General features: G+C 46.0%; 1 protein-coding gene across 17 annotated transcripts in view; it reads left to right on the top strand.

Annotated features, from left to right (window-relative positions):
* LOC138248918 (zinc finger protein ZFP2-like) overlaps positions 1-23,690 on the top strand; it is a 226,632-nt gene that overhangs the window by 98,124 nt on the left and 104,818 nt on the right. For 16 of the 17 annotated variants that reach the window (XM_069202909.1, XM_069202911.1, XM_069202912.1 and 13 more), the window contains one exon: positions 8,179-8,280. The exons of the other annotated variant lie outside the window; for it this stretch is intronic. In XM_069202909.1, the coding sequence (XP_069059010.1) occupies positions 8,179-8,280 (102 nt within the window). The remainder of the gene's footprint in view (positions 1-8,178; positions 8,281-23,690) is intronic. 17 annotated transcript variants of the gene reach the window in all.

Genomic DNA, 23,690 nt, shown 5'->3' with positions numbered 1-23,690 from the left:
CAACAAAACATTAAACATTATGTTCTCAGGAGCCAGGCACTTAATAACGGCCTGCCAACAGAAGCGGACCCCCAGTTCATTCCACTTGTTCCGCAACAAGGATCCAATCTCCTTCTGCAAAGCTGGACACAGACAGTCCACATGTTCAAAAAGTTCTTCCCAGCTACCACAACCCCTACACATTTAGTTTTGAGTAGTTGAACATTCTTTATAGCAGGTTGATGGCCAGGCACTTGATCAGGTTGTCTGGTTCCTCATCTTAAGCAATGTGTTGGACCATATATACAAACTTGCTTTCATCCGCGTACATACGGAATGTGTACATATCATTTGTACACAAGGCCTACTGAGTTGTCACATGTTTGGTGTTTACAGAGTACAGTGATGGGTTACATCTTTGCTGTTAAGTGTTCCAGGTATCGCTGCTCATATTTTGCTGCTGCTAATAGAGTGAGGATGCTACAGAGCGTGTGAGCAGGAGGACCACTAACTAAGCAGCTCTTGGCACACCCAGCTGAAGAGCAATCCTAATCATTAATAAAGCACTATCCTGTTCCCATTCATGCACATCTCCCTGGTAGGTGTAGCCTTCTTTGGGTCGCAACTACCTCCTCAGGAGCTTCCAAAAACAGACATGAACCTACTCACCTGTTCTGGCGAGTTGACAAAGAACAGGTGTTCTGTTTACTTATAACGAAGGAGCAATAAAATGCCTTTAAATCTTTTTATCTTGATACATTTGCTGGTGTTCAGAGAAAGAGGTCAGAAGTCAGTTTACTTCTGACTGCAGAATCCCAGGATTTTGTAAAGTGAACTGTCTGACCTGCTGTACAAAAATATTTCATTAGTTTTGGAAGCATACTTTTTGTACTTCTGTGGGATGAAAAAACATTTTAATAGGAGAAAAACAAATCGGAATACTTTACTTGGTGATGTGCAAATGATAAATGTTTTCTGAAATACAATTTTTACAGATTTTAATATACTATATAGTTTTATCATTAAAGCTGCAAGTTAGTGGGAAGGTTTTTGGACATTTGGGTATTTCCTGGAAATTTACTATACATGACATCATGCTTTAGTAAAATATTTTTTTAAAGTGAGTGTTTAAACCTAAACTGAGAAACACTGTTGCCCTGATGACAATGCTACTGTTAATATACAAGTCGTGGATGATGTGTACCATATGTGTGGGCTAGATTCTTATTAGACATGGTGCAAACGTTTAGTCTATTTAATCAAACAGGAGTTGGTTTTGTACAGCAGAAATGCTGAACTCACATATTTGAAGGTGTGCTCATTTGCGAGAATGAAGGAAAAGGCGGCTCTGTAAACTAAAATATTTGCCTAGAATTACACAATTTGAGACCAGTTTACGGGTCAATGATATTTCAGTTCGGTCGAATGGAGTATTCAAATTACTTGACCTCTAGGTCTAGTAACATTTTTTTTTGGAGGTCTGAGAGTCCTTTCCCTCTATTCTGAAAGAACTTCAGCAGATTCTGCTACAAAGTGGATCTGTTAACAGATTGCACCATGAAATAAATTAGAAAGTACTTTTCTTTTTTTTTTTTCCAAAGGCACCAAATCAGAACATGATGGCCGGGTATCAAAACTCAGAGGAGAGGGATGGCCTTCATAGTTAGGTCAGCAAGATGGTTTTGTGATTTAATTGCTTGCTACTCACATCTACATGTTACAAGTGTAGATCATGGCAGCGCCAGCTTACCCTTTGATCCTTCCAAGGATGATAAACTGGTTAAATGAAAATGGCCAAGAATTACACAGCAACGAACAGTGCTACAATAGTAAAACTCTAGTTTTAAGTGCTATAGGACATCTAGGTATTATCCTTCACCTCCGGGTCACAAAGGAAACAGGAAGCATAACTTGCCTTCAGATATAAGAAATCCATTTGCTTCAAGGTTTCTTTGTTCCTCTCTCAAATCGAACACAGAGCCACTAAAAAGTCTTTGATCTCCATCTATTCAAGTGCAACAGTTGTTTACCCATTGGTTGATTCTGAAGGGCTTTTTACCTAATTGCCTTATTTGAGTTCTGGAAAAAGTGTTCATTTTGACAGATGCTGCCAATGTTCTAAACCTCCATGGTGTTCCTCTTGAATAATGTACCCATAACCCCAAAGATTCTCTGACGGACCTGCCCAGGGAAATCATGTGTTCGATGGCATCTGTCGCTGTAGATACGCATGTTCTGCAATAGCTCGCCATCTGGTGTTGGGCCGGAGTGTTACAAGTTGTTTTTCTTCGAAGAAGTCTTTCGAGTCACGGGACCGAGTGACTCCTCCTTTTGTCTCCATTGCGCATGGGCGTCGACTCCATCTTCGATTGTTTTTTTTCCGCCATCGGGTTCGGACGTGTTCCTGTCGCTCCGAGTTTCGGAACAGAAAAAATAGTTAATTTCGGAAGATTTTCGTCGGTATTGTTGCGTTCGGGATCGGCGTACTTAGATTCAACACCGCATCGAAGATCGAAGAGCTCCGGTGCCCTTCGGGGTAGTTTTTCGATCCTCCGTCGGGGCCTGGTCGGCCCGACCGCGTGCTGAGGAACGCCGATGGAACGGACCCCGTTCCGTTTCTGCCCCAAATGCCACAATAAATACCCCTACACAGACCAACACTTGGTCTGCAACCTGTGCCTGTCACCTGAGCACAGCGAAGACACCTGCGAGGCCTGTCGTGCGTTCCGGTCCCGAAAAACACTCCGAGACCGTCGAGCCAGAAGACTTCAAATGGCGTCCGCACCGACAGCCCGACGGGAGTTCGAGGAACAGGAAGAGGAAGGTACCTTCTCGATCCAAGACTCAGACTCCGAAGGATTCGACGATACACAAACCGTGAGTAAGACGTCGAAAACCACACAAAGAAACATTTACAAGGCCCAGGGGACGCCACTGCCACCAGGCCATGGCTCAACCCATAAAATCGGTGACCGACCGTCGGCACCGAAAAAGGCCCAAACAGTGCCGAGATCGTCCGACTCCGGTCGAGACACCGGCACGCAGCCTTCTCGGGACCGAGAAAGTGCTGGAGACAAGCCTCGACACCGAGATGCCGGTGTGGACACGGCTCGACGCCGAGACAGCGGCACCGAAACAGATCGACGCCGAGAGGTTTCGGCCCCGAAAAGGAAAAAAGTCACCTCGGAGCCGAAAAAACACGCAGACAAAGTTTCGATGCCGAAACAAACTGCAAGCGACCCAGCTTCAGGCTCTTATACAGAAGAGCACTCGCTAACCTCCCAAATGCAGAAGCATAGGTTTGAGGAAGAGCTACAAGCAACTGATGCGGACCATACGCAAAAGCGTATCTTCATTCAGCAGGGGACAGGAAAAATAAGCACCCTTCCCCCCATTAGGAGAAAGAGAAGGTTGGAGTTCCAGACGGAACAAGCACCACAACCAAAAGTGGTGAAAAGAGTTACACCACCACCCTCTCCTCCGCCCGTGATTAACGTTTCACCAGCACAAACGCCATCACACTCCCCAGCTCACACCACCATGAGCCAGGGTGACCAAGACCAGGACGCATGGGACCTATACGACGCCCCAGTGTCAGATAACAGCCCAGAGGCATACCCTACAAAACCATCTCCACCAGAAGACAGCACCGCGTACTCTCAGGTGGTGGCTAGAGCAGCACAATTTCACAACGTAAGCCTCCACTCAGAACAGGTCGAGGATGATTTCTTGTTCAACACACTCTCCTCCACCCACAGCTCCTACCAAAGCCTGCCTATGCTCCCTGGTATGCTCCGGCACGCAAAAGACATATTTAAGGACCCGGTCAAAAGTAGGGCAATCACACCAAGGGTGGAAAAAAAGTATAAGCCGCCTCCTACGGACCCGGCTTTCATCACAACACAGCTGCCACCAGACTCTGTTGTTGTAGGAGCAGCTAGGAAAAGGGCCAACTCTCACACATCTGGAGATGCACCACCCCCAGATAAAGAAAGCCGCAAGTTTGATGCAGCTGGTAAGAGAGTCGCAGCACAAGCTGCAAACCAGTGGCGCATCGCGAACTCCCAGGCACTACTTGCGCGCTATGACAGAGCCCACTGGGACGAGATGCAACATCTCATTGAACATCTGCCCAAAGACTTCCAAAATAGGGCAAAACAAGTGGTTGAGGAGGGACAGGCCATCTCCAACAACCAGATCCGCTCCTCCATGGACGCTGCAGATACAGCTGCACGGACAATTAATACATCTGTAACTATCAGAAGGCATGCATGGCTCCGAACGTCTGGATTTAAACCAGAGATTCAACAAGCAGTTCTCAATATGCCTTTTAATGAAAAAGAACTGTTCGGTCCAGAAGTGGACACAGCGATTGAGAAACTCAAAAAAGATACAGACACTGCCAAAGCCATGGGCGCACTCTACTCCCCGCAGAGCAGAGGGAATTACAGCTCATTCCGTAAAACGCCCTTTCGAGGGGGGTTTCGGGGTCAAAGCACACAAGCCAGCACCTCACAAGCCACACCGTCCAGTTACCAAGGACAGTATAGAGGAGGTTTTCGGGGACAATGTAGAGGAGGGCAATTCCCTAGAAATAGAGGAAGATTCCAAAGCCCCAAAACCCCTACTACTAAACAGTGACTCACATGTCACTCACCCCCTCCACACAACACCAGTGGGGGGACGAATAGGTCATTATTACAGAGCATGGGAGAAAATCACTACAGACACTTGGGTTCTAGCAATTATCCAACATGGTTACTGCATAGAATTTCTACAGTTCCCTCCAAACATACCACCAAAAGCACAAAATTTAACAACACACCATTCCAATCTCCTAGAGATAGAAGTGCAGGCACTATTGCAAAAGAATGCAATCGAATTAGTGCCAAACACACAAATAAACACAGGAGTTTACTCACTGTACTTTCTGATACCAAAGAAGGACAAAACACTGAGACCAATCCTAGACCTCAGAGTAGTCAACACTTTCATCAAATCAGACCACTTCCACATGGTCACACTACAAGAAGTATTGCCATTGCTAAAGCTGCACGACTACATGGCAACTTTAGACCTCAAGGATGCTTATTTCCATATACCAATACACCCATCGCACAGGAAATACCTAAGGTTTGTATTCAAAGGAATACATTACCAATTCAAGGTACTGCCTTTCGGATTAACAACCGCACCAAGAGTCTTTACCAAATGTCTAGCGGTAGTCGCTGCACACATCAGAAGGCAGCAAATACATGTGTTCCCATATCTAGACGACTGGCTAATCAAGGCCCATTCGTTAATAGAGTGCTCAAATCACACAAATCATATCATACAAACCCTCTTCAAACTAGGGTTCACCGTCAATTTCACAAAATCCAAAATTCTGCCACGCAAGGTACAACAATACCTGGGAGCCATAATAGACACATCAAAAGGAGTAGCCACTCCAAGTCCACAAAGAATTCAAAATGTCAACACCATCATACAACGCATGTATCCAACACAAAAGATACAAGCAAAGATGGTATTACAACTCCTAGGCATGATGTCATCATGCATAGCCATTGTCCCAAACGCAAGACTGCACATGAGGCCCTTACAACAATGCCTAGCATCACAGTGGTCTCAAGCACAGGGTCACCTTCTAGATCTGGTGTTAATAGACCGCCAAACTTACCTCTCGCTTCTGTGGTGGAACAACATAAATTTAAACAAGGGGCGGCCTTTCCAAGACCCAGTGCCACAATACGTAATAACAACAGATGCTTCCATGACAGGGTGGGGAGCACACCTCGATCAACACAGCATACAAGGACAATGGAACGTACATCAAACAAAACTGCATATCAATCACCTAGAACTTCTTGCAGTTTTTCAAGCACTAAAAGCTTTCCAACCAATAATAGTTCACAAATACATTCTCGTCAAAACAGACAACATGACAACAATGTATTATCTAAACAAGCAGGGAGGGACGCACTCCACGCAGTTAAGCCTGTTAGCACAAAAAATTTGGCATTGGGCAATTCACAACCAAATTCGCCTAATTGCACAGTTTATACCAGGGATACAAAATCAACTCGCAGACAATCTCTCTCGAGATCACCAACAGGTCCACGAATGGGAAATTCACCCCCAAATACTGAACACTTATTTCAAACTCTGGGGAACACCTCAGATAGACTTGTTTGCGACAAGGGAGAACGCAAAATGCCAAAACTTCGCATCCAGATACCCACACAAACAATCCCAAGGCAATGCCCTATGGATGAACTGGTCAGGGATATTTGCTTACGCTTTTCCTCCTCTCCCTCTCCTTCCTTACCTGGTAAACAAACTCAGTCAAAGCAAACTCAAACTCATATTGATAGCACCAACTTGGGCAAGGCAACCCTGGTACACAACGCTGCTAGACCTATCAGTGGTACCCTGCATCAAATTGCCCAACAGGCCAGATCTGTTGACACAGCACAACCAAAAGATCAGACACCCAGATCCAGCATCGCTGAATCTAGCAATCTGGCTCCTGAAATCCTAGAATTCGGGCACTTACAACTTACCCAAGAATGTATGGAAGTCATAAAACAAGCAAGAAGGCCATCCACCAGGCACTGCTATGCAAGTAAATGGAAGAGGTTTGTTTGCTACTGCCATATTAATCAAATACAACCATTACACACAACTCCAGAACATGTAGTGGGTTACTTGCTTCACTTACAAAAATCTAACCTAGCTTTCTCTTCCATTAAGATTCACCTTGCAGCAATATCTGCATACCTGCAGACTACCTATTCAACTTCCCTATATAAAATACCAGTCATTAAAGCATTCATGGAGGGCCTTAGGAGAATTATACCACCAAGAACACTACCTGTTCCTTCATGGAACCTAAATGTTGTCCTAACTAGACTTATGGGTCCACCTTTTGAACCCATGCACTCCTGCGACATACAGTTCCTAACCTGGAAGGTGGCATTTCTCATCGCCATTACTTCCCTGAGAAGAGTAAGCGAGATTCAGGCGTTTACTATACAGGAACCTTTTATACAACTACACAAAAATAAAGTCGTCCTAAGGACCAATCCTAAATTTTTGCCAAAGGTTATTTCACCGTTCCATCTAAATCAAACAGTGGAACTTCCGGTGTTCTTTCCACAGCCAGATACCGTAGCTCAAAGGGCACTACATACATTAGATGTCAAAAGAGCATTAATGTATTACATTGACAGAACAAAGAACATCAGAAAGACTAAACAACTCTTTATTGCATTTCAAAAACCTCATGCAGGAAACCCAATTTCAAAACAAGGTATAGCCAGATGGATAGTTAAATGCATCCAAATCTGCTACCTTAAAGCTAAACGACAGCTGCCCATTACACCAAGGGCACACTCAACCAGAAAGAAAGGTGCTACCATGGCCTTTCTAGGAAACATCCCAATGCAAGAAATATGTAAGGCAGCCACATGGTCTACGCCTCACACATTCACCAAGCACTACTGTGTAGACGTGTTATCTGCACAACAAGCCACAGTAGGTCAAGCTGTATTAAGGACATTATTTCAGACTACTTCCACTCCTACAGGCTGATCCACCGCTTTTGGGGAAATAACTGCTTACTAGTCTATTGCAGAACATGCGTATCTACAGCGACAGATGCCATCGAACTGAAAATGTCACTTACCCAGTGTACATCTGTTCGTGGCATCAGTCGCAGTAGATTCGCATGTGCCCACCCGCCTCCCCGGGAGCCTGTAGCAGTTTGGAAGTTACCTTCAATTATTTATATATGTATCATCTCAACCTTAAATAAGTGCATACTTAGTCACTCCATTGCATGGGCACTATTACTACAATTCAACTCCTACCTCACCCTCTGCGGGGAAAAACAATCGAAGATGGAGTCGACGCCCATGCGCAATGGAGACAAAAGGAGGAGTCACTCGGTCCCGTGACTCGAAAGACTTCTTCGAAGAAAAACAACTTGTAACACTCCGGCCCAACACCAGATGGCGAGCTATTGCAGAACATGCGAATCTACTGCGACTGATGCCACGAACAGATGTACACTGGGTAAGTGACATTTTCATTCTCCTCTGTCCACGCTCCTTTAGTATGAGTGTCTTGCGTGCACTAGACTGACTGCATTTCTTCAGTCGTCTTTTATTTTCAAAGAATGATTGTATGTTTTGACAGGAATGCCTGGTACTGGACCTCTTTCTTCAAACGTCAAGGAAGAGGCTTGTTCGATGGACTGTCGGGACTCTGACTTGAAAGGAAACCGCAGTAGCTTAGTAGGTGAGTGCATGATGCTTGCAGTAATCTGAGAAGACCTCCTTTAGTCCAGTATTTGGAAAGTGTCTCTGTGTTCATTGGTTATTACATTCTGCTCAAGCTCACTCTGCCTAGTAACTGCTTTGTTTTTATTTTCTCTCTTCCCTCTAGTATTTCCCTAGAGGATAATACATGGGAACTGGTGTTGCTCATTTCCTTTTTCCCCTGTCTGCTTCAACACCTCTTACTGTTTATAATGTTATTCCTCGTTACTGGATAGGAAGAATAATAGCGAGATACTCACTTATTTACTTGCCTACAGGATTTGGTAATTGCTGAGAGGCTGTATCTAAATGGTTAATGTTCTTAAGTGTTTATATTTGCGTTACAGTAAGAAAGAACCACCTGTCTTTTAGTGGTCGTAGTCACAACCCGTATGTTCTCTTCTGTGACTCATTTGCAAACCTATGAAACTCTTGAGACTTTTAATACTGAAACGAGCTATCTCCCAGGCCTCTTGTTCCAGCAGTAAAGGTATGAGTGTTTGTTTGCATCTTTCAAGACACAAATAGAAAACAGTGATGTATCGTATGGGTTCTGCTTCTCTTATTGCACAAAATCCTCTCTGTTATGCATCCAGTTTGCTATCAGGCACACAGCTTTTTGAATGCCCACATAAACGCATTTCCTGGTGCAGAAGGACACTGCTTACAGATACTAGACAGATCCAAATGTTATATTATTTCAGAAGTCAGCACATGAAGGTCACACAGCACACCTCGCTTAGCCCAGCCAATGTCAGCACTCCCCTACTCTCACCTGTTATGGCCACAAAGCTTTTCAGGTTAGCCTTTCTACATCTCAGGTAAGGCACCCACCACACCACTTACCAGCACTCTCAGCTTCATGCTCATTAACACACATTCGGCAGTGGTCCACCCACCCAGCATTGCAAACACCACCCAATATAATCTCAAGGCACTCTTCAGCACAGAGACCTGGTTCACTCCCAGCTCCTTACAAATCTTTGAATTCCTGATCCCCAAAGGCTGCACCATCCAGGGTGCATATCACGCTCACTGCAAAGACGTGGGACCCACTGGCATTCACAAGTCTACCTGGCCTTGTAGCCTAAGTGACCTAGCATCATTCAGGTTCTTCACCTGCAACTCTCGCCTTACCAGATGGACACTGATGCCTACTCGCACCGCAACTCGTTCAGCACCATCCTGAAAATCATGTGAACACTATTGCACTTTTAAAAACATTTATTGTAAGCCTAACCCTCTGCACCCTGCATCCTATGTGACCCTACTGTAATCCTCAGCACTTTGGTAATACAGGTTCACTAATTAAAAGAAGTGTACTGTTTTCAGAACATCTAGGCCATACAATTTCCACCTTTTAATAGATCTATGATTAATCATAGTATGTCCAACTTTGGCACAAGCATTGTAGAACACATCTCTAAAGAACACAAACATTTTATATCCTGGCACACTTTACCACTCACACCAGTGCCCCGAGCTCTCCTTTCCATCAATGTTTATCTCCACAATACCACCCATGATGTGCATGAATGGTGTCTACTGTGAGAATCACTTTTGCACTCGTCTGTCTGCCCCAGATGATGTGGCCAAACCATCAGTTTTAATGGAAGCTGGACAGAAGCCATTGTTGACATCAGTCACCCACATGAATAGTAATCAACCTAATGTACATACATTCAGCTTCCTCCAGTTTAATTATTCATCTGAACATAAACCCCTCATAGTTCAATCCACATCAGCCAGCCACTGCGAAAGAGACACCGTCCATTGTGCCAGATGTCGTTGGAGCCAAGTAATTCACAAGCGGTGGCTCCCAAGTGACCTCTCAAATGAACATCTGTGTCATGGGGCATGACCGTGAATGAACCCTCATTGGGAGCATTAACAGTTCCTTGTACACAGGAAGTACTGGCTGTGGAGCAAGACACCCCAATGGTGTACACTCGAAGAGGCAACAGGTGCATTGAAAGATGGGCTGCACGCACCATAAGACTGGCCGGAATGACAATGAGCAATCATGCTCCAGTTCTTCCAGCAACAGAGAGCCAAAATACTGCATCATGCGATCATGGCACAGCTGGTCTGGTGGTAGCTCCAGCACTCTGCTTAGCTGAGAAAGCACAACCATTGCATATTGGAAGTAGCAGTAGCAGAATTCCGTCTTATCAGTGCCAAAGTTATAGGAAATCCGCCAAACGTACTCAGAGTTAATGAATAGCTGAAGGAATGACTCCGAAGACGGTCTGGAAAGTGGAAACAAATCCAGAACCCACAGCCTTAAAGTGTACAGTCCCATCAGTGCTCTAGGCTTTGAATATTCTGCAGACCTGCTCTCCAAAGTGCTTGGGGAAGTTGGTATTTAATAAGGATTGTATCTCGGCTGATCTCGCTATCTGGGGATTGTACCTCTCCTTGGCTGATGTCAGTTCCACTTGTTTTTGAAACAGTAGTGCCTTTAGTTTGCTCATCTTGTCAAAATTTACATTAGCAGTATCAATGTGAGGCCAGATTTCTGCTACCCTTATCTCTTGTGGGGGAATAAAACATGGCCGCAACAAGTTACAATTTGAGAAACTGAAATTGCGTAGGCAATTCCAGGCCTCATGCTGCAGCAACTCTGATAGTTCAGAACCACATAACTTCCATTCAAAAGTGTATGAAATGCTGGACGAATCAAAGGGGATGGGAGTACCCTTCAGAAAGCATGCCAAGTTTGCGACCTCCGCATTGCAAAATCCCTGAAGGGACACCTGTTTGCAAATCCCTGAATGACAGGAGTCTCACATTCACTCAGAAATACCTCTGTTTGTCTGTTAATACATTTGAACTCAAAGGGCAACTCCCACTCCTCCTTAATATAACTATCTCCTAAACGCTCGTATCTGCCCACAGAAATTTTTTCGAACATTTTGTGAAACAAAAGGTGGAAATTGGCAGCTTTTTTAATCTTTCACTGTTAAGCATTCTAAAACTTTCTTCCTTTTTTAGCCATTATCTGTTGTTCCCTGGATAATGAAACGCAGCAAACGATTGACTACTCTTTGTATATTTCCATGGGATGCAGCCATTTTTCAGAATCTGCAATGTCCAACCCAACTGCATGATGGAGCGCAGCTGACTTCCCCATGTTGTAAAAGGGACATGTAATTCTGAATTATGTCAATTGCAGATGACACAATGTTGAGTGTATATATCCTGTTACAGAGTGTTCATGCCATTGTCTACAACAGCTAAAGCTTTTTCCATATTCTCCTTATCTATCTGCCTTAATCGTGCAGGCGCTTCCATTTGCCAAAGCTTACAGATCTCATTGTATATGGCATACAGGAATCATTTAGAGCTGTTTTTTCATGGACCTAGCACGAAATCCTGCAAGTCTACTTCTCCTGATAAGAGGCTAAGATGTTCTTTAACTGCTGCCACTCTCTTAGTACGTAACCATTGTTGGCACAGTTTTCCCACACTGTATGTGGTAACTATATCAGAATGTTGACCCAAAACATAGCGAGGGTCTGGCCGGCTAATTTTGAAACCCCCTGAGAAATTTGCAAAACGTGCCTGGCATAGACATTTGTCTCTATTGGTCACAATAACCTCCCACAGGGACTTGAGAGTGTGGAACTGAAGGTACCATTCTGAACCCAAGCATTCAGTTCATCCTCTGTGATATTTAGGAATGTTTGCCAGTTGGTGAATTTTGTTAGTGTGGGGATAATGGGTGCGTTCATTTCTTTTATTTTTGCTAATCCTAGGCAGGATGTTTGTTGAACTGTGTCATTTAAAAATATCAGCTGTACAGGAATAGGGCATGCTCTAAACAAAGCGTCCCTACCCTGAATTTGCCAATCTTGTGCCCCCATACACTTTTTACATCACTAGTACTATTCCAGTATTCATAACCTTCAACAGCAAGTCGGGAAACAAAGGAATCTGAATGGATTAATTTGGTGTCAGCAAAATCTTCCTCATTTTAGAAGGGGGTAATTTAAAATAATGATTATGCATTCAAAGTGTCATGCCCAGAGAAATATACACATTTATCTACGTATGTTTTGGGGCTCCCCACTGGTGGAGTTGAACAATGTTCCCATTGTGTGTAATTGATTACTGATCTAGGTCCATTAGCTCGGTGCAGGAAGTAATGTCCCCAATTATAACTGAACATTTGCCCATAATTGGCTGTGTTCATGTACACAACTTCACTTTCAAATACAGTATAATCCTGCAACTCAGACAACATAGAATCAACTGTTTTAACAATCCAGTCATCAGAAACAATACCAGGTGTTATTACATCAGTCATTGAAATCTTAAATCCGAATGGAATTTGGATGCCCTCAGTAGGCTCATATATTTCAAATGGTACTTTATCCCAAACAATCCCATCAGGAATTGGTACTGCTGAAATATTTACAAGGGACAAGTCTCCTTGAACCTTATGCAAGGAGAGATATTGTGTTAAAACTTCATCCACTGGCTCAACAGAAGAGCGTTCAGGAAGATAATGGCCATTTATTAAGACAAGGAAAACTGCAAAAGAACCATTCCAAAACAGAAAGGCAAGAAATGTCAGTAGAATCCACAGATAATTCCATGGATAAACCAAATGGCTATTTTTAAGCCATATGTACAGTTTGTGTCTTTGGAACTGTTTGTTACTGATGTAGATGAGGTTAAAGGTCGACGAAGTAACCAGAATCAGTCTGTGCCAACAAAGGAGCCAGTTCAGCACTGGTGGATGGATCCACTTCTCATGCAGGTTCATAGTTGATAATATTGTCAGTTTGTTTTGCATTGGAGTAATAAACCGCCACATCTTGGGCAGTTCTTGTCACAGAGGTGGTGACTGGTACCAGCAGAAGCTCATTCTCATTCTCTACCCTTCCCATGCTCGAGGAGGCATTTGTAGCATTGTTTTACATTGTGGTATTTTGAGAAGTATTGTTCCTTCTTTGAAGAGATCTAACCTGTTGGGTAGTGAGGGGACCGGGAACTACCCAAGGGATCTTTTGGTCTACTGTGCAGGATCAGCCACATGGTGCAATTTGATGTCGATAGAGACAAATCTGTTCCCTTTGGAGCTTGACAGCAGAGGTAGAATGATAGTTCTCTCGTAGGGGATTTCCATGTATAGTCATAAGCACTGAATAGTTCCGCGCGCCTGCGGGGACCCCGGAGCACTGTTGTGTAGTATATTCTTAAGTGCAATCATCAGCTCCTTGACAAAAAAGGTCTGTGAAAAACACTTAAGAATAACAATGTGCAGCCTATGTGAACAGCTACACAGGCCAAATTGTTAGAAGAAAAAACAGTTGTAGTGTAAATTTCACGTTTAAACCTCTATTTATTCTATAAATACATAAATAAATACATTCTCATATTTTATTTACACCTCTCATGAGAATAAAACAATGTAGGGCAGTGTAGCCCATAGGCTGCCATTATACAGAATGAAAATAGAGCTGTGCCTTTAAGAAAGTAAAGTCTTCCTGTTTCCCATCATGCACAGCAAAAGGCAGTTGCCGCAGTTCTTTTTTCCGGCTCCTGCTGACAGGACCTTGAAGCATTGAGCTCTACCTCACAAAAGCTTTTGTGACAGAAATTCATTGAAATATCTTCTGAATTTCATTTTCACTCGACGTTTTTACCTTTGAGTGATCATTTTCTACTGATTTCTGTTAAATTCTGACAGAATTTTGAGGTTTTTCTAGTTAGAAATGCCTTCACTTTTTGATAAATGTCCTTCTTGTGGAAGAAAGAAGGCTAAAACAGATCCACATAGGGTCTGTATAATTTGTCTTCCATCCAGCCACAAACCGGAGTCGTGTGACATTTGTAAAACCTTCTCTAGAAGAACCCTTCGTGATAGAGAGAAGATCCGACTTCAGGCGAGAGAGGACAGGAGAAAAAGTGGCCATTCCACTACAGAGCGAGGAGAAGGTCAGACTTCTACCAGGGCTCAACCTGTTTCCTCCATGACTCCTTCCAGACCTGCTGAAAAATGACATAGATCTCCGACGACGTCGAGAGCGTCGACGTCGAAGCAGGGAACGGCGCCAACATGTTCGCCGTCGAGGAGTGCTTCGCCGGCAAGAAAAAGACATCGTTCGCCGTCGACAGCTATTTCGCCGTCGAGGCGGCGAAGACACCCGACGTCGAGAGGATCTGGGTCGCCGTCGACACGGCGAACACAGTCAACGCCAAGGAGATCCGAGTCGGGCTCGCCGTCGACACGGCGAGGGAGATCGTCGTCGAGAGAGAGTGTTCGCCGTCGGAGGCGTTCACCGTCACTGCACCGACGTCGAGGTTCGTCGTCGAGAGGTTCTCAGCGGCGAGACGAGTCGACGTCTAGAGGCACTCGCCGTCACCGCAGTTCGACGTCGAGGAGTGCTTCGACGTCGAGAAGACCATCTAAGAGGCCTAGAAGGGTTTATACAACCTCGGAATCCTCGGCCTCGCTTATCCTACTTCCAGCATCGCCACAGCTCTCGCAAAGGCAGTCGCCGTTACCACAGACGCCGGTAACACCTACGGCTCCTCTTCCGGCGCCTCCTCCAGAACCTGTTCCGAGGACTCAAACGCGATCTGCAGGGCGTTCTGGTTATTCCTCGAGGCGTACATCTACCTCTAGGCACCGTCGTCAGGAATCACATCATGGACATTCTTCATCGTCCACACGAGACTACTCTCCAACCTTATCGGACTCACCGTCCCCAAGAGTGTCTCCCATAGATGATGTCAACACATTTCAGGAGGTCTTAGTAAGAGGGGCAACCAAGCTGAATATCCTGCTAGCAGCTCCGGCCCCATCGACATCAGTGATCTTTGAGACCTTGCATCAAAGGACATCTTCACGACCTTTACTTCCACTGGTTCCGGGTCTTATTGAGCCAGCAATGGACATTTTTCTCACGCCGGCTACAACAAAGTCTGCTCCTTCCAGACTCATTAAAAAGTACCGTCCACCAGAGCAAGATCCTCTATTCTTGAGGTCGGACCCAGTACCAGACTCGGTAGTTATAGTGGCAGCGAAGAAATCGCATTCGACGTCACCGTCTTCCTCTGCTCCCCCAGACAAAGAGAGCAGAAAGATCGATGCTGCAGGAAGAAAAGTATGCTCGACGGCATCCATCACCATGAAAGCAGCCAGTGCCACTGCTTTATTAGGGAGATATGATCGATCCCTCTGGGACTCTATACTGCAGTTCGCGGAGCATCTCCCTAGGGACAAAAGGGAAGATTTCCTAGAGGTCGTGAGCGAGGGAGCTATGGTTTCTAACCAGATTATAAGTGCTGCGGCGGATTCTTCAACACTATCCGCACATAACTATGCTCATGGTATAGCGCTCAGGAGACATGCATGGCTGCGGCTTACATCGCTTAAACCCGAAGCACAGCAGAGGATACAGAACCTGCCTTTCTCAGGCTCCACTTTGTTCGGCTCTCATGCCGATGATGAGATGGCCAGAATGAAGTCGGAGCTGGATACCCTGAAAGCGGTAGGCATGGAGCGACCTAAAGAACAGCGAAAAGGATTCCGCCCATATCAAAGAAGACTGTTCACCCACAGGTATCAGGCTCCACATTGGACGTCTTCACGCCCTCAGCAACAGCAGCAGCAGCAGCATCAGAGGGGCTTCTCCAGAAGGTCGACAAGGGGTCGTTCAACACCTCAGACCCAGACACCTCGACAAGCTCCCACGTCTAAGCCCTGAATCTTTGCTTCCCCCTCCTCCGTTACCCACTCCGGTAGGGGGAAGTATCTCAAATCATCTGGACGAGTGGCAACGCATCACAACAGACGCCTGGGTATTGAATATTGTGAGACATGGTTACGCTCTCAGATTCACCAGTTCTCCACCATCTGTTCCACCCAAAACAGCCAACCACCATCTCGAAGCTCTGCAGTTAGAGGTCAATATCCTATTGCAGAAAAGAGCCATAGAACCCGTTCCCATCAGCCAACAAGGGAAGGGGATTTATTCGAGATATTTCCTTGTACCGAAAAAAGACAAACAAGAGTTTCGAACCCATCTTAGATCTGAGGACAGCAAACAAATGGATTTGCAAAGAAAAATTCAGGATGTTAGCCTTACACCAAATTTACCCACATCTACGTCAGGGCGACTGGCTATGTGCGATAGATCTTTGCGACGCTTACTTTCATATCCCAGTAACCAAGAAACACCGAAAATTCCTAAGGTTCACCGTCGGAAAACGCCATTACCAATTTGCAGTTCTACCTTTCGGCCTAAAATCAGCGCCAAGAACTTTTTCCAAATGCATGGCGGTAGTAGCCGCCCACTTGAGGAAACAGCGAATATTCGTCTACCCCTATCTAGACGATTGGCTCATAAAGGCCTCCAGCTGTCTCGAGGCACAGCAGCATTTCAAATGGACTCTACAACTGCTACAAAAACTTGGTCTTCAAGTCAATCTTCTGAAATCTACAGCAACACCTGTTCAGAGGTTGCATTACTTAGGGGCCATTGTAGATACCAGGCTAGGAAAGGTGTTTCCTTCGGAGGAACGACGGTTATCGATTCTCCAAAAGTGCAAACAACTGCAGGAAAGACCTCAAGCCACTGCAAGAATAATAGCTTCTCTACTGGGCTCGATGGCGTCTTGTATCCATCTGGTTCCCAATGCTCGCCTCCATATGAGACCATTGCAGGAAAATCTAGAGGATCAGTGGTGTCAACTGAGGGACGATTGGGAGAACAAAGTCCTTCTTTCTCCTCACACCCTACAATCCCTGAAGTGGTGGTGTTTACCCAGCAATCTCTTGGTGGGGATTCCGTTCCAACAACGGCCTCCATCTCAAACCATCGTAACAGATGCGTCACTGCTCGGATGGGGGGCGCACATGGAACATCTTCGAGTCCAAGGCGAGTGGTCACAGAGAGAGAGTCTCTATCACATCAACCTGCTGGAACTTCGCGCAGTCCACCTTGCGCTCAAAGCCTTCCTTCCCTCTCTGAGAACGGAAACTCTCCTTCTTCAGACAGACAACGTGGCCACTATGTACTACGTGAACAAACAAGGAGGCACCAGGTCCAGAATTTTATCCAGAGAGGCTCAGACAATCTGGCATTGGCTTCTAGCCAGTAACCTGTCGCTAGTGGCAACTCACCTGCCCGGCATCCAGAATGTTCAAGCGGATGCCCTCAGTCGGGTAATGAACGAGAACCACGAATGGGTACTACACGACGACGTCGTTCATTCCATTTTCGCACTCTGGGGTACCCCCTCTACAGACCTATTCGCAACCCCAGAAAACAAAAAATGCCAAAACTTCGCCTCCAGATAGTACCATCCAGGGACACTGGGGAATGCCCTGTGGATAAGCTGGTCAGGAGCATTTCTTTATGCCTTTCCACCGCTTCCCCTGATTCCGGCGGTCCTCCAGAAGCTGTCCAATGCTCAGACCAAAATGATCCTAATTGCTCCGGAGTGGCCACGCCAGTGGTGGTTCCCAGACCTTCTTCACCGGTCACTCAAACCACACATCAGGCTACCATATCGTCCGGACCTTCTCACGAAGTTCAGAGGGCAGATATCTCATCCCAACCCCTCATCGTTGAGTTTGGCAGCATGGCTCCTGAGCTAGTGCAATATGGACACTTGAACCTACCTCAGGACTGTATGGAAATTCTGAAGGAAGCAAAACGCCCTTCCACACGATCAGCCTATGCAAGCAAGTGGAAGAGATTCTGCATTTGGTGTTTACACAACAACATTGACCCGGTTTCCTGTGGAGAACAATCTATCCTGCCATACTTGTTAAGTTTGGCAAAATCGGGCTTACAACTGTCGTCAATAAAAGTTCACTTGGCGGCGATAACGGCATACAGAAAGAGTCCTTCACAAACGTCCTTTTTTCGGATTCCGATTATTAAGGATTTCCTAGAAGGTTTAAAGAAGGTTTTTCCTCCCATTAGAAAGCCTTCTCCTCCATGGGAACTGAACGTTGTCTTATCACGTCTGATGCTGACGCCATTCGAGCCGATACACAAGGCATCGCTGCAGCATCTCACATGGAAAGCTGCTTTTCTGGTGGCAATCCCGTCAGCGCGTAGGGTCAGCGAAATCCAGGCCCTTTGCGCTCAGGAACCTTACACGGTTTTTCATTCTGCAAAAGTGGTAATGAGAACTCATCCAAAATTTCTACCTAAGGTAGTCTCCGACTTCCATGTGAACCAAACAATTTCATTACCGACTTTCTTTCAGAATCCAGCTACTCCTGCTGAGAGAACTCTGCACTCTCTGGATGTAAAGAGAGTATTGAAATTGTACTTGGACAGGACAAAAAGCTTACGAAAATCACAACAGCTTTTTATTAACTATGGCCCAATCAGAACAGGTTTGGGCACATCTAAACAATCTTTATCCAGGTGGATTGTTTCATGTATAATGTTATGTTATCAGTTAGCAAACAAATCCCTTGGTGGTAGGCCAAAAGCCCACTCTACCAGAGGGAAAGCAGCTACTGTAGCCTTGATGAGAAATGTCCCTTTGGCAGAAATATGCAAGGCTGCCACTTGGAGGTCGGTCCATACCTTTACTAAGCATTACTGCCTTGATACAGACGCTAGGGCAGATGCTCAGGTTGGACAGGCTTTGCTCAAGAATTTGTTTGCATGATTCATGTTTTTCTCAGTATTCTTATATCTACTCCACCGCGGTTATGGGGATGGGCTTGCTACTCTATTCAGTGCTTATGACTATACATGGAAATCCCCTACGAGAGAAGGAATGGTTTCTTACCTGTAACTCCAGTTCTCTCGTAGGGGTATTTCCATGATAGTCATAAACAACCCTCCCTCCTCCCCGGTGGAGTTGACATAGAATATGAATATTATGGAGGTTGGTACTCCAACAAATGTTTTGTTTTTCTTCATGTCCGGTTAATAGCCTCCAAAAAAGAACTGAGGCAACTGCCTTTTGCTGTGCATGATGGGAAACAGGAAGACCTTTCTTAAAGGCACAGCTCTATTTTCATTCTGTATAATGGCAGCCTATGGGCTACACTGCCCTACATTGTTTTATTCTCATGAGAGGTGTAAATAAAATATGAGAATGTATTTATTTATGTATTTATAGAATAAATAGAGGTTTAAACGTGAAATTTACACTACAACTGTTTTTTCTTCTAACAATTTGGCCTGTGTAGCTGTTCACATAGGCTGCACATTGTTATTCTTAAGTGTTTTTCACAGACCTTTTTTGTCAAGGAGCTGATGATTGCACTTAAGAATATACTACACAACAGTGCTCCGGGGTCCCCGCAGGCGCGCGGAACTATTCAGTGCTTATGACTATCATGGAAATACCCCTACGAGAGAACTGGAGTTACAGGTAAGAAACCATTCCTTCTGGTACCTTGAATTTCTAGGACTTTAACCGGTGCTCTGTAGGATGGACCAAATTCCTTTTTCACAGCAATCTTTTCATGAACCAGATCCCCAACTTTAGGAATCCAGCCTGTGGATGTTGGTAAATCCCTTATTCCCAAGGTGGCGCTCTGGCGGATGAATTGTCATCACAAAAGTGACATTTCTGGTCCGCCGATGTACACTGTTAGATCGCCTCTCATTCTCATTGCCAGGTGTTAGGTACGGGGTAAGGATCCATGGTCTTAGCGCATATGCACTGTCACCTGTTTGGCAAAAAAAAAGCAATGTTAGCAGGGCATGGATGGTTTCTACTTTGACCTGTGTGTATGGCTTCAGGGTGTATTCAGCAATAAATAATAGATATCCGTCTCCAAACTCCCCACGTTCTAGGCGTTGGTGTATCCCACTGTGCCTGAATATGTATGAGTCATGTGTACTCCCTGGAAATTTGGATACAATGTCAGTGATGACATTATGGGCGTCACATACCACCTGGATGTTCGGTGAGTGGGTACATTTCCTATTGCGGAACAGATATTCCAGATTTGCAGGAGGGCAAATTTGTATGTGTCCCATCCACACACCCTATTACATGAGGGAAGTTGGCAATTCTGTAGAAGTCCAACTTGGTGCTGTTAATTTCTGCCTCATTCCTGGGTAGGTATATGTATCTGGACATGTGTGTGAGTATGGCATCTAGGAAACATCTGAATAACCGTGAGAGTGCATTTTGGGATACCCCACCTGCCACTGCAATCACCCCCTGATAGCCACCCGAGGCCAAGAGGTGTAGTGAGCATAGCACTTGCACATGTGTGGGGATGGCGCTGCCGCGCACAGTCTGGCGTTGAAGCTGCGGAATGAGTAGTTTAATTAATTCTAATATGCTGCACTGCTGAGTCTGTATGTGTCATAAATCTCCTCCTCAGTTTGTTGGAAAAGTGTCTGCCTGGTTCTGTATATCCTCTCCTGTCTCTGGCTCCTCCTCCTCCTCCTCTGCTGGGCAGCGAGAACTCTCTTCCTCCTTGCTATCACATATTTCAGCCATTTTGAGTAACCCAGATGCCTTCTGGGTCTCCTTTTATACTTTGGTTCTGGTTACCACCTGCTCTGACTTAGTGGTAATTTGGGTGTGCAAAATGGGATTTTTGCGACAAGTCTCAATTTGCGAGTGGCTTTTTCATATGGTTTGCGACTCGCAAATTGCGACTTCCTATTTGCGGGTCGCAAAGTCAGTTCGCAAATTTTGCGAGTCGGTAATGGCTCGCATCGCAATTTGCACTACGGAAATGGGATTTTTGCATCCCATTTCCAATTTTGCGGTGTCGCAAATTGCGAATCCGGCCATATGCGACTCGCAAAACTTTGCTACATCTGGCCTTAAGTGCCAAAATCAACAGTTCCTGGGGGAGGTAAGTAAAGGTTAAGTTCACAGGTAAGTAAAACACTTACAAGTCTCAAAGTTGGGTCCAAGGTAGCCCACCGTTGGGGGTTCAAGGCAACCACAAAGTTACCACACCAGCAGCTCAGGGCCGGTTAGGTGCAGAGGTCAAAGAGGTGCTCAAAACACATAGGCTTCAATGGAGAACAGGAGTGACCCGGTTCCAGTCTGCCAGCAGGTAAGTACCCGTGTCCTTGGGGGCAGACCAGGGGGGTTTTGTAGGGCACCGGGGGGGCCCAAGCGGGCACAGAAAGTACACCCTCAGCGGCACAGGGGCGGCCGGGTGCAGAGTGCAAACAGGTGTCGGGTTTCAGATAGGAAGTAATGGGGAGACCCGGGGGTCTCTTCAGCGATGGAGGCAGGCACAGGGGGGGGGCTCCTCGGGGTAGCCACCACCTGGGCTAGACAGAGGGTCGCCTGGGGGTCGCTCCTGCACTGGAGTTTGGTTCCTTCAGGTCCTGGGGCTGCGGGTGCAGTGTTGGTTCCAGGCGTCGGGTCCCTTGTTACAGGCAGTCGTGGTCAGGGGGAGCCTCAGGATTTCCTCTGCAGGCGTCGCTGTGGAGGGTCAAGGGGGTCGTCTCTGGCTACTCACGGGCTTGCAGTCACCGGGGAGTCCTCCCTGTAGTGTTGGTTTTCCGCAGGTCGAGCCGTGGAAAGTCTCACGCTTCCGACGGGGAAACGTGAAGTCTTTAAAGTTGTTTCTTTGTTACAAGAGAGTTGCAGATGGTTGAACAGAGCCGTTGTTCACTGGAGTTTCTTGGTCCTTGGTTGCAGGGTAGTCCTCTGAGGCTTCAGCGGTCGCTGGTCCCTGTTGGATGCATCGCTGTTGCAGTTTTCTTCGAAGTTGGGAGACAGGCCGGTAAGGCTGGGGCCAAAGCAGTTGTCGTCTCGGTCTTCACAGCAGGGCTTCAGGTCAGCCGTCTTTCTTCTGGTTAAGGTTGCAGGAATCTAGTTTCCTAGGTTCTGGGGAGCCCCTAAATACTGAATTTAGGGGTGTTTAGGTCTGGGAGGGCAGTAGCTAATGGCTACTGTCCTTGAGGGTGGCTACATCCTCTTGGTGCCTCCTTCCTGTGGGAAGGGGGGTACATCCCTAATCCTATTGGGGGAATCCCACAAGATGGAGGATTTCTAAAAGTAAGGGTCACCTCAGCTCAGGACACCTTAGGGGTTGTCCTGACTGGTGGGTGGCTCCTCCTTGTTTTCCTAATTATCTCCTCCAGCTTTGCCGCCAAAAGTGGGGGCAGTGGCCGGAGGGGTGGGCATCTCCACTAGCTGGGATGCCCTGTGGCACTGTAACAAAGGGGGTGAGCCTTTGAGGCTCACCGCCAGGTGTTACAGTTCCTGCAGGGTGAGGTGAGAAGCACCTCCACCCAGTACAGGCTTTGTTTCTGGCCACAGAGTGACAAAGGCACTCTCCCCACGTGGCCAGCAACATGTCTGGTGTGTGGCAGACTGGCAGAAACTAGTCTGCCTACACTGGAAGTCGGGTATGTTTTCAGGGGGCATCTCTAAGATGCCCTCTGGCTGTATTTTACAATAAATTGCACACTGGCATCAGTGTGCATTTATTGTGCTGAGAAGTTTGATACCAAACTTCCCAGTTTTCAGTGTAGCCATTATGGTGCTGTGGAGTTTGTGTTTGACAAACTCCCAGACCATATACTCTTACGGGTACCCTGCACTTACAATGTCTAAGGTTTTGCTTAGATACTGTAGGGGCATAGTACTCATGCACCTATGCCCTCACCTGTGGTATAGTGCACCCTGCCTTGGGCTGTAAGGCCTGCTAAAGGGGTGACTTACCTATGCCACAGGCAGTGTGAGGTTGGCATGGCACTCTGAGGGGAGTGCCATGTCGACTTAGACATTTTCTCCCCACCAGCACACACAAGCTGTGAAGCAGTGTGCATGTGGTGAGTGAGGGGTCCCCAGGGTGGCATAAGACCTGCTGCAGCCCTTAGAGACCTTCCCTGGCATCAGGGCCCTTGGTACCAGGGGTACCAGTTACAAGGGACTTACCTGAGTGCCAGGGTTGTGCCAATTGTGGAGACAAATGTACAGTTTAGAGAAAGAACACTGGTGCTGGGGCCTGGTTAGCAGGGTCCCAGCACACTTTCAAGTCATAACTTAGCATCAGCAAAGGCAAAAAGTCAGGGGGTAACCATGCCAAGGAGGCATTTCCTTACAACATATTAATACATAGAGTGCTTTTATGCTTTGAGCATAATCCGTAATGTATGTTCTGCCAAAGCTGAAGTAACCGAGCAATGACTGCAGTTTCTTTATCATGTTTGGTGGCTGAAGTTGAGTGCATTTTTCTAGAACGTGCAGGGCCAGGCTCTTGCCTTCATTTGCTAGCTCCTATCCCAGGAACAATACATTGAGAAAGGCTAGTTTAGTTTAAAAAAAAAAAAAGAAAATTGTTGCCAAAGGCTGCGAACCCTAAAACGATCTGATTTCGCCCTGGCAAGATGAATGTTGAAATCATCATCTGCGAGATAAATATCATCCACATGGGACAATGCCTCAGGATCAATATCATGCAAC

The sequence above is a fragment of the Pleurodeles waltl genome, chromosome 8 (genome assembly GCF_031143425.1).
Source record: "Pleurodeles waltl isolate 20211129_DDA chromosome 8, aPleWal1.hap1.20221129, whole genome shotgun sequence".
NCBI lineage: Eukaryota > Metazoa > Chordata > Amphibia > Caudata > Salamandridae > Pleurodeles > Pleurodeles waltl.
Note: the sequence above shows the minus strand (reverse complement) of the source record. Positions and strands in the feature narration are given on the sequence as shown.